At 40.4% G+C, this 15,755-nt stretch overlaps 1 protein-coding gene across 1 annotated transcript in view; it reads left to right on the forward strand.

The window, feature by feature from the left end:
• The window catches only part of si:dkey-82f1.1 (DENN domain-containing protein 2A), a 36,235-nt gene extending 23,884 nt beyond the window's left edge, over window positions 1-12,351 (forward strand). The window contains exons 8-20 of the mRNA XM_029434164.1: window positions 582-632; window positions 920-1,107; window positions 1,697-1,806; window positions 2,501-2,570; window positions 2,895-2,972; window positions 4,313-4,453; window positions 4,610-4,758; window positions 9,368-9,545; window positions 9,664-9,705; window positions 9,819-9,924; window positions 10,128-10,415; window positions 11,109-11,195; window positions 11,311-12,351. Coding sequence (XP_029290024.1) covers window positions 582-632; window positions 920-1,107; window positions 1,697-1,806; window positions 2,501-2,570; window positions 2,895-2,972; window positions 4,313-4,453; window positions 4,610-4,758; window positions 9,368-9,545; window positions 9,664-9,705; window positions 9,819-9,924; window positions 10,128-10,415; window positions 11,109-11,195; window positions 11,311-11,342 — 1,520 coding nt within the window. The 3' untranslated portion in view covers window positions 11,343-12,351. The remainder of the gene's footprint in view (window positions 1-581; window positions 633-919; window positions 1,108-1,696; window positions 1,807-2,500; window positions 2,571-2,894; window positions 2,973-4,312; window positions 4,454-4,609; window positions 4,759-9,367; window positions 9,546-9,663; window positions 9,706-9,818; window positions 9,925-10,127; window positions 10,416-11,108; window positions 11,196-11,310) is intronic.
• The last annotated feature ends 3,404 nt before the right edge of the window (window positions 12,352-15,755 follow it).

A 15,755-nucleotide genomic window follows, 5' to 3' on the forward strand; every position in this document is an offset into this window, starting at 1 on the left:
AACATTTGGTGGAAAGTTAGGCTGTGGGCCAAGGAACAAGTGGAAAAAGATCCATGTGCAGATCCTGAAAAGAAAGAAAAGAAAAGAAAATGAATAAAATACACTTCATCCTAAATGATGCACTGAAGCAAGACCAATACAATTGCAACACATTCATTTTGAGATGCTGCTATAAAAGTTTTTATTGTTAAAATCACAAATAACAGTAGTGTATGTAGTGTTTTCTGGGCACATGTGTATTTGGTTAGATCTAGAAAGTTGTCCAATGTGACTGCATCATGAATACTATCACTTTTCATCAGGTTACCTTTCCTACGACTCCGTTTGACCAGAAAGACTTTACAGGTCTATCTCCATAAAAGGAACAATCACATGTATCCACTTAGCTTTACGGGCAAAGTTACATTCTGTGGTCAGTTGAGACTGACCCATGTTTCGGAGGACTGGGTGTTGATGTGTGGTAGAGGCTGGAATGAAAGCAACGAGCGCAGATTCCATGTGCTTTGAGTTTCCTGTGATTGTTATTTGAGGTCTGCTCACACTCTGTTTTTCCTTCTCACTCTCTCTTCTCTTTAATTTAGTGACCGATGAGAACAGCGAGTCGGAAAGTGACACGGAGGAGAAACTAAAAGGTGAATATTGACACCTACAGCACTGTACATGCCGATCACTATAAGTATAAAGAGTTTTGTACGTGTCATTTTATTAGTTATACATGAGCACAATATGACCATTTGTACACAATAACTGATTCACATCCTTTTTTCCCCCCTTTCATTGTTCCTAACATCAAAAATATACACAGATTGAACCGCAGATGGACATGGTGGCCTCACAGTGACCCTCTGTGCATGTACTGTTAATGTGTGCATACATGCCATGAATGTATTTGCATGAAATGTGTTTCTCTGTCTCTCAGCTCACAGTCAGCGGCTGGTGTCGGTCCAGTCCATGCTGAGGCAGACGGGGCGGTACCGGACCTTGGAGAGGGATCTGATGGATTTGCAGGAGAGGAAACTCTTTGAGTATTTCATCGTTGTTGCGCTCCACAAGACCAAGGCTGGAGTCCCATACCTGCCAGAAGTCACACAGCAGTTCCCTCTCAAGGTAAACAGGCAGAGAAATGTTACTGAGGCACTTTATCCCAAAATGAGACACTGGAAATTGTGTGCGGAAAAAAAGTAGGAGACATTATTCTAAATATTATTATCTAAATAGATGTCTGCTGTCCTAGCAGACCTATGGTAATAACTCAACCTATAGTTTATGAGCACCTGGTTTGGACTTTTCTGGGGAAAACACGGGGAATTTTGGACTTCTGGGAACAGAAACAGCAGGTTTTATGCAGTAAAATAGAAATAGCCCAGTATTTGTGGAGCAGTGATGCTGCTTTAATACTGACTAAAGAAATATGCAAAAAACTCTGGTCTGTAACCTTGTATGTGCAAAACGCCTCAATAGTGTGATGTTAACAATGTCAAGACATTATCTTAGTATCTGCTGTGTCATGATGATCAACAATGAGCATTAGGAAAAGGTTAACACACATCTAAAAATCTGTTTAAGTTATGGCACATTATTTATTACCTCTGTTCAATATTAGTTTTATATATCATTGTAATCTGAAAGCTGTGTGTGTGCAACATGATGGTGTAAGTCTTAAATAGTGTTATCCTTCCTTTTGTTTCTCATGCAGCTCGAGAGGAGCTTTAAGTTCATGCGGGAGGCTGAAGACCAGCTCAAGGTCATCCCTCAGTTCTGTTTTCCTGACGCCAAAGACTGGGCGCCCGTCGACAACTTCCCCAGGTCAGTCCGAGTCTGACTGCACTTAACACTTAAAAAAAGTGAAACCAAACAGGGACACAGGAATTCCCCGGCGCGGTGTTAATAGCTAATAGCTAATAGCTAATAGCTAATAGCCACTTGTTAAAGAAGAAGCGAAAAGCTCAAAAATAGAAAATGACCTCCTGGCTTTAAAAAAAAAAGACTTATGTTTCTTTAATGATAAGGCGCTGACATTGACGAGTGATTACAGGGAGAGATGGTGGATTTAGCACCTCACACCTGGCTTCTTATTGCAAAATCACCTCTCTTTGTACAATGTTTAAAATTGGCCGTATTGCCCAATACCTCCTAGCTTAGCCTCTCAATGTCTGCATTGTTCTGAGAAGTGATGATGTGTGTCCTGACGATGAAAGCTAATAATTACCTGGGGGGGGGGGGTTACCAAACACACACCTGCATTGAACATGCTGACACTCTCGCCTCTCAAGGAGGTCGTCACCGGTCAATGAGCAGCTGTCAGGTAGAGCTTAGGAGGATTTGTGTGGATGTTTGCAGAGTGAGTCTGTTCCGAGTCTCTTCTCTCTCAAGTACAAAGTCATACCTTTGTTTGCCTAAACACAAAGTCCGGTCCAGATATCAGTTTCTGTTTCCACAACAGTCACATTCAGCTTTAAATGTTTTCCAGGAAGTCTGAATCATCTTTTTTTCTCTCTAGTGAGACGTTCTCGTTTGTCCTGACCGGCGAGGATGGAAGCAGGCGGTTTGGCTACTGTCGGCGATTACTGGTATGCTCTTAAAATGCTGCAGCCCCTCGTCACCAGCTTCTCGTAAATTTCATTTTATTATAAATAAACCTTCCTAATAAACATGCTTATCCAATTTCCTCTGTTGATTTTACCCTCTTCTTTTTGTTGTATTGTTACGCAAGTTGTCAATGAATTGCCTTCTACATTTTTCTTGAATTTTTCAAAGTAAAAGTCTTCAAAGTCTCTGCGAAACAAAGGCTTTGCTTTGCTCCAGTGGTCTAATCCATGTGGTTGTACTTGGGTGAGCAGTCTTGTGACACTCCGGGGTTTTGAAGCTGTCTTTTTCTTGCTTGCTGTTCACAGCCCAGTGGTAAAGGCCGAAGGCTACCTGAGGTCTACTGCATCGTCAGCCGCCTGGGCTGCTTCGACCTCTTCTCCAAGGTGGATATAGTGAACTGAGCATGAACGCAAATGCACAAAGCTCGCACAGAATTGCACGTGTTGCACAAAAGCATACATCTAACCCCAACCCCCGCACTAAAAGAGTACAGAGTACCCCCCTGGGTGCCTGCAGAGCCCCACCCACCCTCTGTTCGCTCTACTTTCCCACAGAGCCGCGTAGTGCTGGCTCCAGTACAGGCACACATGTGAACTGCAGCTGATGTGGTTACCGCAGAGGAAAAAAAGTTCCTTAGATTTATATGTATGTCGGCCTGTGCACGTAAATCTGTGTAGTGTTCATGCACCATTGCTAAAATTGGGTTTGTAAGGATGCAGACATGCACAGAGAGAAGGGTAACTAACTACAGTCTTCAGTTGTTGGTAAATAGATTGATAGCTGCCTCTGCATTGGAAGTACACAATGCAGATGATGTTCTGAGTATGTTTCATCTGTATCAGATCAGCGACATTAAAGTTTAATGCTACACAGATGTGTACAGTATGCGGGTAGAGGAGTACACATGATGAATTCAGGCTGTTAGCCGTTCGTTGTAAAGACTCCTGTCAATGTTTGACTGTTTCCACTGCTTAATGGCAGGAATGAAGAAGATCGGGGTGATAATAGCCAGCGTTGTTGACAAAATGCAAGTCTCCCGAAGGATTCAGATTCTCAGTTACTTTGAGTTACCTCATCCTTGATTCATTTATGATGGCGCCTGAATCCAATGCCATTTAAACTGTTTACAGAAAGAAGAGATTATAATCTCACTGGGACTTTAACCAGAAGACTAAGGGAAGAAAAGAAGGAAAGGAATTCCATAATACTATAAATAAGCATTTTAAAGGGGAGGATATAATGGATAAAACATCACATCACAGTTTATGTCATTTTATATTGCGATATTGATATCATGATATAATACCTTTTATATAGACTCATTTGAGAAACTGTTTCTGGATAAAATAACAAAATAGAATTTTTAGCTAATATTGTCCTTTAAACACCTGGCAGGTTAAGAGTCTTCACCACATGCTATAATAATATAAAAGTCCAGTAGTCATAAAGCAGTCCTGCTCTGTCTACAATAGCCTAATACACCTGCAGATATAAAAGGAATATCCACCATTGTATAAATGATAAAGTTAAACCATATCCAGTGTAGTAAATCATCATATCGATAGAAATTACAGGAAAATATCTAATCTATTGGAACAATTCAATTAATTATGGGTTTATCTGATGCGCACATATCTACACTACACTTATATATATATAATATATATATAAATATTTGTGATCTGCAGTATTTTAAACGAGTGTCCTGCTCTGTGTTTTGCAGATCCTGGATGAAGTGGAAAAGAGGAGGGCTATCTCCCCTGCTCTGGTGCAGCCTTTTATGAGAGGCATAATGGAAGCTCCCTTCCCTGCTCCAGGACGGACCATCACTGTCAAAAACTTCCTGCCCGGCTCTGGGACAGAGGTTTGTTTCTTTATTGACACATATGAAACATTTCAAAAGATACAATATATAACCTGCAAGGGAATGTGAAAGATCAAATACAAACCCTCCTGGGGCTTGAACAGTGGCATGCTCTATGTGCATTGATGTAATATTGGTTGTCTGTCTTCCCTTCAGGTGATAGAGCTGTGTAGGCCATCAGATTCTCGTCTGGAACATGTGGACTTTGAATGTCTCTTTTCCTCCTTGAGTCTACGTCTCCTTCTCCGAGTGTTCGCCTCGCTACTTCTGGAGCGCCGAGTCATCTTCACTGCCGACAAACTCAGGTTGGCTCCAGCAGCACATTTGCAGTTTACAGAGCGCGGTGGTCAGTCTGCTGTCCCGACCTAAAGATCACAATGTCGCAATTGCAAAAGTGCAAATGGAGTCATCGCGGTACTTGGTTTCATGAAACTGTTGTGATCAGATTATCGCAGGAAGTGTTTTGATGATACCAAGAGGGAAGAGTTTGAAGGATGTGACAAGAGAGACCTCAAGTCGACAAACAGTCTGAGGAAAAAAGAAGATCCTAAACGAGAGGAGGAAGAATGCTGTTGTGTTATGCAGTCGCCTGGGGAACAATCACTTCTTCTCTGGAAAACTGTCATAGATGCCAGATAGAAGGAGTTAGACTTCAGAGCATGACTCCAGAGCTAACACGTGTGCACAGTGACGTCATCATATCCACACTGTCGACGCAAAACCTTTAAACCGTTGTGGTTCAACATGAGTCATTTAGTCCTGCTTTAGTTCAGATATAGTGTGTGTCTCCCCTTCTCGCCCAGGTACTGTTGTTTAAAAGGTAGCATAAGAAGCATTTCTCTCCAGGGCTCATAAGCAGATCACAAGTCGCTGCACATTCTCTTCTGTGGAGTGGAAACTTGGCCTCGTCAATCAATTCTTTTAATGAATTAACTGTGAGCAGATGCACACCCGTGAGAGATTAAGGTAACAGCGTGGGGTGAGTGTGTTTGCTGCCGCTGTATAATCTTTACAAGTGTTACATCACGCTCCCCAACGAGATGCTTTCTAACGTTCCTCTCAGGGTAACCATAGGTTTGTTGGAGCAACAGGAATGAACCTTTAACATTATGTTCCAAATTAGGAAACGGGTGGCAGGAGAGGCTTGTTTTCTGCAGGAGTGGGTTAGCGCCATCTTGTGGTCAAGACTACACTTGCGTTTTAGGATGTCATAAGAAAAAAAACCCAGAACCGGCTATAATTTGCTTTTTGGATGATTTTTGTGGCATGTTTTACTCTTTATGTGAATAACATTGAGTTATCAAGTTACTTCTTCTTGTCCAGTTCCTCCATATCAAAGAGAAATATCTTCTTTCTGTTTTGTATCACTATCACTGTCTTGACCTGTTGTACATGTGAAACCCAAAGCTGCACGCAACAAGTTCACCTCTGTACAGCAAGGGGATGGATTGTGGTTGCATAATAAAGTCAGAGGTAAAGGTATGCTATGTGACAGAACATGGCTATGAGATAACATGGTTATAATGATATTGGTGGGATCTAAAGTTAATTCTTGACCTTAGACACAGTTCAAATCAAATCAAATCAAATTTATTTGTATAGCCCAATATCACAAATTATACATTTGTCTCAGTGTGCTTTACAGACTGTACAGGTTACGACATCCTCTGTCCTTAGACCCTCGCATCGCACAAGGAAAAACTTCCTAAAAGAAACCCCAAAATTAAAGGGGGAAAAATGGAAGAAATCTCAGGGAGAGCAACTGAGGAGGGATCCCTCTCCCAGGACGGACAGACGTGCAATAGATGTTGTGTGTACAGGATAAACAACATAGTATAAATACAACATTTGACAGAAATGATGTTGTGTTGGAAAAAAAAAGTCCTAGGGCAAACCTGAGCCAGCCCTAACTATAAGCTTTATCAAAAAGGAAAGTCTTTAGCCTGCTCTTAAATGTGGAGAGTGTGTCTGCCTCCCTGAACACAAACTGGAAGCTGGTTCCACAGGAGAGGAGCTTGATAGCTGAAGGCTCTGGCTCCCATTGTACTCTTAGAGACTCTAGGAACCACAAGTAACCCTGCAGTCTGGGAGCGTAATGCTCTAGTTGGTTTATAAGGTACTATGAGATCTTTAAGATATGCTGGAGCCTGACCATTAATTGATTTGTAAGTCAGGAGAAGGATTTTGAATTCTATTCTGTATTTTACCGGGAGCCAGTGCAGTGCAGCTAATACAGGAGTAATATGATCCCGTTTCCTTGTTCTTGTCAATACACGTGCCGCTGCATTTTGGATCAACTGAAGAGTCTTAAGCGACTTTTTGGGACAACCTGATAACAATGAGTTGCAGTAATCCAGCCTTGAAGTAACAAATGCATGGACTAGTTTTTCTGCATCATTTTGAGACAGGATGTGTCTTATTTTTGCAATGTTACGTAGATGAAAGAAGGCAGTCCTTGAGATTTGTTTTATGTGGGAGTTAAACGACAGATCTTGATCAAAGATGACGCCAAGATTCCTTACAGTGGTGCTGGAGGCCAAGTTAATCCCATCCAGTGATTCTATGTCGTTAGAAAATGCGTTTCGGAGGCGTTTAGGGCCAAGTATAATAACTTCAGTTTTGTCTGTGTTTAACATCAAGAAGTTGATAGACATCCAAGTTTTTATGTCCAAAAGGCATGCTTGAAGTTTAGCCAATTGATTGGTTTCATCTGGTTTAATTGATAGATATAATTGGGTATCATCCGCATAACAATGAAAGTTTATAGAGTGGTTCCTTATGATATTGCCCAAAGGAAGCATATATAAGGTGAATAGAATAGGTCCAAGTACAGAACCCTGCGGAACTCCAAGACTGACTTTGGCTGTCATGGAGGATTTATCGTTAACAAGTACAAATTGAGATCGCTCAGATAAATAGGACTTGAACCAGCTTAGTGAGGTTCCTTTTATGCCAACACAATGTTCCAGTCTCTGTAGTAGAATGTCATGATCAACAGTGTCGAAAGCAGCACTGAGGTCTAACAAGACAAGAACAGAGACAAGTCCTTTGTCTGATGCCAATAGAAGGTCATTGGTAACTTTCACCAGTGCCGTCTCTGTGCTATGATGAACTCTAAATCCAGATTGAAAAACCTCAAATAAACTATTATTATGTAAAAAGTCACACAACTGATTTGCGACTGCTTTCTCAAGGATCTTAGCGAGAAAGGGAAGGTTAGATATCGGTCCTATAGTTGGCTAAAACCTCTGGATCAAGACTAGGCTTTTTAAGAAGTGGTTTTATTACAGCTACTTTAAAGGATTGTGGTACGTAGCCAGATAATAGAGACAGGTTGATCATATTTAATAACAAGGTGTTAATTAAGGGTAAAACCTCTTTAAACAGCTTAGTTGGAATCGGGTCTAAAAGACAGGTTGATGGTTTAGACGATGAGATTGTTGAAGTTAGTTGGTTAAGGTTGATTGGAGTAAAACAGTCTAGATATATTTCAGGAGTTACAGATGTTTTTAAAATTCCAACAGTTGAAGTTAAGTCATTACCAATTGAGGTCAGGAGGAGATTAATTTTGTCTCTAATAATTATAATTGTATCGTTAAAGAAGCTCATAAAGTCGTCACTACTGAGAGATATAGGAATAGAAGGCTCTGTAGAGCTGTGGCTCTGTCAGCCTGGCTACAGTGCTGAAAAGAAACCTAGGGGTTGTTCTTATTTTCTTCTATTAAGGAAGAGTAATAAGCTGCTCTGGCATTACGGAGAGCCTTCTCCTTTTAAGATGATCTAACCAGACTAAACGAGATTCTTCCAATTTAGTGGAACGCCATTTACTTTCAAGATTTCTCGACTTTTGTTTTAGTTTGCGGATTTGTAAATTAAGCCATGGAGCTTTCTTTTTCTGTTTTATAATCTTCTTCTTAAGAGGAGCGACAGGAGTCGAGTGTTATTCGCAGTGAGGCTGCAGCGCTATCAACAAGATAATTCATTTGGGAGGGACTAAAGTTAGCATTGGAGTCCTCCGTTATATTGATATTGAGTCTTGGTATTGAATTAAGTGCTGATGGAATCACTTCCTTAAATTTAGTCACAGCACTTTCAGATAAACATTGAGCGTACGATATTTTGCCTACTGGCTTGTAGTCCAGTAACAGGACTTCAAAAGTTATTAAAAAATGGTCTGATAAAAGAGGATTATGTGGACACACTGATAAACTTTCAATTTCAACACCATATCCCAGAACAAGGTCCAGAGTGTGGTTTAAACAGTGAGTTGGTTCATGTACATTCTGACTGAACCCAATTGAATCTAATATTGAGATAAATGCATTATTAAGGCTGTCACTATCAACATCCACATGAATATTAAAGTCACCTACAATAATTACTTTATCTGTTTTAAGGACTAAATTTGATAAAAATTCTGAGAATTCAGATAGAAATTCAGAATACGGACCAGGAGGGTGGTACACAGTAACTAATACAACTGGCTTTATTGTTTTCCATGTTGGGTTTGAGAGCGTAAGAACAAGGCTTTCAAAATAGTTATAGTTTAGTTTAGGTTTAGGATTGATCAAGAGGTTTGAGTCAAATATGGCCGCAACTCCACCTCCTTTTGTTGACGGCAGTCTCACCACAGGCTCCTTTCAGTGGCTGTTCTGAAGCTTTCCTACGATCTTCCTCATCAGAGGAACTTACTTAATACTACGTCTGATTTGCAGAACAGCTACTAAATGGATTTATTTTTAATAATAATCTAACAAAAATGTTAGTGTAATATGCAGTTTGTAGACTTAGCCTTTGCTTTCTTTTTAAAGATGCCATACTGTATTATCCCCCAATGATGTGTCATTGCTGAATGAGCATTAATCTCTCGCTCTCTCTCTCTCTCTCTCTCTCTCTCTCTCTCTCTCCCCACAGCACATTGTCTCAGTGTTGTCATGCAGTAGTGGCTCTTCTCTACCCCTTCACCTGGCAGCATACGTACATCCCTGTGCTCCCACCCTCCATGTTGGATATCGTCTGCACCCCTACCCCCTTTATAGTCGGCCTCCTCTCCAGCTCTCTGCCTCGACTCAAAGATCTTCCCATAGAAGAGGTGTGATGAGGTTTTTTGTGTTGTTTGTGATGTACTGACTACGGTGTCCTTGACTCTGGGGCTTTCCTCCACTCAACACTGGCCCCAGGAAATGACATAAACTCTGCTCTTCCCTCAGGTCCTGGTGGTCGACCTCGGCAACAGTCGCTTTTTACGACAGGTAGAAACTTTAGACCCACATGGAGTCCTTTTACACATGTGGTTATGTGAATACAATATGTTAATACACTGCAGCATTTTGCTATATTTACATGTGTGTCTTTATCTCCACAGCTGGATGATGAGGACTCCATTCTTCCTCACAAGCTGCAGGCGGCTCTCGAGCATGTGCTGGACAAGAGGAAGGAGCTGGCCTGCGATAAAGGAGATCTACCAGATGGTGACTCAGCACGTTTATTTTCCAGGGCTTTTGTATATGACTGGATAGTTACAGTCAAGTATTCCAGGATTCATAAGAGCCCTTGTTAATGAGTCTCTCCTCTGTACTGTGAATGTATAAGAGAAGCATTAATGAAAATAAATCAGTAAATATGCTGTGATTTAATCTTTTCTATTTCTTTCCACTCCTGCACATTCTCCCAGACTCCAGCTCCCTCAGCACGGTGGTGTCGGAGGCCTTTGTGCGTTTCTTCGTGGAGATGGTGGGTCATTACTCCCTCTTCATGGGTGGAGCAGAGCGGGAGGATGAGTCTGTCTCCTCCCCCACGTTGCCCAGCCCCTCTCCTCCCCCCTCCTCGTCCTTTCAGCGCGACGCCTTTCGCAAAGCGGTCACATCCAAGAGCTTGAGGCGGTTCTTGGAGGTGTTCATGGAGACCCAGATGTTCACCGGCTTCATCCAGGAGAGGGAGCTGCGCAGGCAGGGCCTCAAAGGTACTGAGATTTGATCACCTGCTGTAGTGTGACTGCACAGTTTATAACAGTTAATGAACGTGCGTATGAAAAAACTATTTTTGTGCCTTTTTTGCTCATATTAAATTAAATTAGTATTTTTGATGAATTTTTCTTTTTTTTCTTAAAAGTTCCTTGAAAGTTTTCTCATTTTTTAAATGATGTAGTTTTATTATATAGTAATGTATTGTTCTGGGGGCTTTCAACCTTGTCACATGGTCTTCATCAGCAGATTAATTGTACATATTTTTACGGAACTGTAGATGTTCAAACTTTCTATGGAAAGTAAACTTAAAGAGTTTGCAAATTAAACAGAACGGGGAATCACTCATCGAAAAACAGAGGTCTAAAACTCCACAGGGTTCTTTTCAATGTGATGATGAGGACAGTGTGATACGGTCAAAAGCTCCAGAACAAGTGAGAAAGCGTTCATTGAGTGGAGAGTGTTTTGCCAGCTTGTGTTTTAAAGAACTGTAAAGCTCAATGATGTAGTTATAGTGTTTTATGTCCTCTGGTCTCACTTGAATAGTTCTCAATATTAATGGAAAGTTCTTGTTTTAAATAAGGTTAAATGTTGTTGCTTTTTCAGTATCATGTCAGTCCAACTCAGTCAACTTCTTCTTTTAAAAACAAACACTTTACCTGTTTTATTGACCTTGTTTTTTTCATTTCCAGGTTTATTTGAGGTCAGAGCTCAGGAGTATCTGGACTCGCTGCCAGGGAGCGAGCAACGAGGCGTCAACAAGTTCCTCAAGGGTCTAGGTGAGACTTACCTTTCTCAATCATTGACTTTAAAAACGATTAGTTCAGAGATTAGATTTGACAGAAGAGCTCTTTCTAGTTTGATTCACATCTGTCGCTTTTCTTTTCTTTTCAGGAAACAAGATGAAATTCCTTTCCAAGAAATGATGCTTGGAGTCAGGATGTCATGTGTGAAAGTAGGAAAAAGCATGAAGAGGCGTTGAAAGAAGAAGAAGAAGAAGAAGAAGAAGAAGAAGAAGAAGAAGAAGAAGAAGAAGAAGAAGAAGAAGAAGAAGAAGAAGACACTCCCTGGACGTGGAGAACGTAGAGATGGAGATGCGTCTTTAGGTCGGAACAAAGGAAGAGCCTTGAAGTGAACTGGACATGAGGAGATCTGGGGAAAGTTAGCGTTTAGCTCCCAGTTTCATTCCTTTAGTGTTGTGAAGGGTTTACTCAGCTTGGACCAAAACTCCCCTCCAACACGATAAAGCGATGACTAACAGTGTCTCGTTAGAACTTTGCCTGGGTTTTTTGGTTTTACAGATTACAGTCAATCCCTGCAGTGTATAACTGTATAGCACAGCACAGTGTAAATGTTTTTAGGAACAGTGTTCTCCCTTTTTCGGTCACTGACCTCACCCATAAGCCTGTCAGAGGGAGCGTCGCTGAAGATCCCATTTTGTACAATACCTTCCTATACATTCTAAGTATCTTCTATAGAAGCTTTTATAAATACAATAGTACAACTTCTTCATCAACAGGAGGCTTTTAAGTTAATTTATATTCTTTTTAGATCAACTTAATCTCTTTTTAAATGTCCTTCAAATGAGTGCAAAGAAATCTCCTGTAGTTTGTAATAGGCTTTATTTAACAGAGTCTAGTCCAGACTGTTTGTAGACCACTTTGGCTTGTTGGGTAAATGTACCACTGTTTTAAGTAAATTCATTTTGAATGGAAAAAGGAAGAAAATCTAAAGATTAGAAAGAAATCAACGTGAATACATCTCTCGCTTGGGTTTGAGGATACGGTTTGAATAGACTCGATGTGGAAGGACGATGTGTATGTTAGGCCAATCAGTATCAATGTGTTTCACAAAAGGTTTGCTAGGTTTGCTTTAAACTTGATTGAGAATGCAATGAAACTTTTTAAATAAAGTGATTTGAATTTTTCAATTAGACGAACGACTCATTGTTTTGCATACAATTTTTTCAACTTGTAACATTTAGATTTAAAGTGAGACCATGTACATGTAGCTGTTGCCGGTGAGCCTCAGTGTGTTCACTTCCCATAATGCAACAGAACAGCATCTCAGCAGGGTCTTTCATTGGCCCCTCAAGAATAGTCTGCATGCCCAAGATTCTCACAGCAGACACTTTCTTTTGACTTGTCATAGTAGGAAAAGCTCAGGTGTTACTAATAACACTAACGATGGCTCTGTTTGATTAAAGTGTCCCAGTGAGCCATCATGCACGATCATTATTTACACCTGTGCTTTCATTTACAAATGTACTTCTGTGAAAAAGGCCACAGAAATGTCATTATGCAACACAGAGTGAGTAGTACTGTCAGTGACTAGTGATTTAACTCGTGTAAAATCAGTGCAGTGTCCCTTTATGTGTTCAAGACACCCCTCCACCTCTAGAGGGCGCTGTCTCCGTATCCTATGCCCTATTTTACAGCGAGAGTAAAAAACATAAAATATGTGTTAGCATTTAATACTGGACCCTCTAATAATACACACCTAAATCCTCACTGGTGCAGCTAATTGGTTTCTAGAGGACATATATTAATTAGTTAATAAAGTGTGTAAGTGTGGGTTTTAATTGATAGCAGTACAAATGCATCTGTATCTGAAAGCTTTTGATGGGTCAGTACTGTACCTACACCATGAAGACAACGGAACACTGGAAGAAACTCAGTGAAGAGATGATTGGAAAACACAAGTCGGGATGGATACAAGAACATTTCCAAGTCACTGAACATCCTCCGGAGTTAAATCAGTTATTTATAAATGGAAATTGTGTGGCACAACTGTAAATCTCCATTGAACAGAGGAGCATCTCCAGCTAAGCACAACAGTGAACAACTACTAGTGGGTGGGTAAATGTGGTATACTGGCACAGCTGCTTACTTTTTTTTCAAACAAAGATGATTCATATCTATAGTAAAAGTCCAGGTTACCAGTAGAAAAGTGTTAGTGTGGTGTCGCAATGAAGCAGCACTATGTGATACCCACAGTGTCCACTGGAGGACTCTGTTACCCAGTGCTTGTAATCATGTGTTGCCTCAGCAGAGTCCAAAGTTCAGGATCACATCTCAGACATCTTGGCCTCCAGGCCTTTAAAGACTTGCACAACATGCGCAAGTCCAGAAATATTATTGCTTTTGTCTGCTTACTTGAGCATATAAGCAAAACATATGAGAACACTGGGACTGGGAAGAGAGTTACATGTGGTATTCCCCCCCCCCCCCCCCCCCCCCCAAAAAAAACCCAAACTTTTAAACTATTTAAATAAAGCATACACTACATTATATCTTCTTAACTAAAACACCTGACAAGAGTCAACAGGTTTATACATTTGATACCATTTCACCATTTGTTTGATCACATGGTGGAGGGGATAAATTAATGTTATGACATGAAGCCTAAAGATTAATACTAACATTAAAGCTGGCATGTGCTGGAGTAAAGTGGCACACATTAAGAAGAATTGCATCAACATATGAACTCAACTTATTGTTCATAAAGCAACAAAGCCTTTAGTCCAATATTGATTTTTAATAATGAGCAACAATAGTCCCTATACCCTGCATATTGCATCTAATTTAGTTATCTGGGACAAAGTTGGATAGTTGCTTATTTAAAACCTAGATAACGTTTATTAAACTTTATTCTCACAAGACAAAACAAGTCTTTTATTCAGTACTACAGTATATACAGTATTACCATACACACAGTCTGTTGTCACCCATCATTTTAAAGAAGGTGCTCTCTTATAATCCTCCCCCTAAAGGCAGTGACTTTTACAGTAATATTTTATTCCTGATATTTCCTTTTCACTCCCCTCTCTCACTCCCCTTCGCTTTCCTTTCCTTTTTGGAGCCCTCCTCCTCCTCCTCCTCCTCCTCCTCCTCCTCCTCCTCCTCCTCTCCACCCCTTCGTCATTACGTGTTGACCGGTCAGACCTGCCTCCCTCACCTCCCCTCCCCTCACCTCCCCTCCTTCTCTCCCTCCCTTGGTCTTTTTCTCTGGCTTTTTCCAGGCTTCATGTCATACCACGGCTAATTCCTGAAATTCCTGCCCTCCTCTCGCTTCAAACAAACGGCTTCAGGAAGGAGACGAGGCAGCAGAAAACAAAAAACAATAAATAGAGAAACCTTTATAGAGTTACTCTTCTTTAAAAAAGAATAATATATTATTGCTCTACCTGCCTGCCTGTCAGTCTGCCAATAGAGTCCCACCAGGTAAGATCCTACAAGTGTTTTATAATATTTTAAAGTGTCGGTCTCATGATCAGATTGAAACTGCGTCTTCTGTCGGAGTGTAAACTTTCAGTTTGTAGAATATTGTGAATGTGAAGTCAGTGTTTCACACCGCTTTCTCTCTGAATGCTTCTCACTCACTGTCGGAATAAACATTCCTCAAATATCTCGCATTTCTTCGCTCAAATTCCTGCATTTTTTTTTTCTTTAATTCCAGCACTGGAGTGTGTGTGTGTGTGTGTGTGTGTGTGTGTGGTGTGTGTGTGTGGTTGGACTTCCTGTGCCTGCAGCCGGAACTTTTTCTTGTTTCTTTTGAAGGAGTAACGTCATGGCCATGGAGTCAAACATTAGCGTCTGTCTGGGTGAAGTTTTACACCGGCAAACTGAGATAATTCAACTGCTTATTTATTAACTCGCGCGCTTAATTCAGAGGGTTCCCCCCCCCCCCCTGTTTTGTCAACAAGTGAGTAGACTGGAAGTGGCTTGACACAGCGTTAGTGTTATAGTTGCCTTTATATTTCTATGACATGATTTAATTGTCTTTTTAGATCATCAAAACAGTAGAAATACTCCATTACAAGTACAAGTCGGATATTGGAATTAAAGTATTACCAGCCAAATATACTTAAAAGTATAAAAGTATTCACTATGCAGTCAAATGGTCTCTGTCAGAGTTTTATTATGTTGACTTTGTAGCGGATTCTTGATGTTTAATGTAATTTAATATGTTTAAAATTCTGTTAAAGCAGGCTAAAGTATAAAGTATATTTTCATCTTTAATATAGTGGGGTGGAAGTGGTGTTCACCACTCCACAACATGTCAAAGAGGATATTGTTATTTGTGTAGTTTAAAATGTTACAACAATGTGATTATCTTATAACATATGATGCACTGAACGTAGTTAAACATGAGCTCAACCTCAACCAAATGCATTATCAAGATTATCATTGTTATTATCATCAACAATAATCAATTATTATAATATATAGTAATATAACACTGACTGGGGTCATTCTGCTGCTGATAATACGTCTGTGCTTTCGCTTCAGTAGGATTCCGAGTATTTTCTTACTGCTACTTTTACTTTAGGTAACGAT

This window comes from Cottoperca gobio, chromosome 6, assembly GCF_900634415.1.
Source record: "Cottoperca gobio chromosome 6, fCotGob3.1, whole genome shotgun sequence".
Lineage (NCBI taxonomy): Eukaryota > Metazoa > Chordata > Actinopteri > Perciformes > Bovichtidae > Cottoperca > Cottoperca gobio.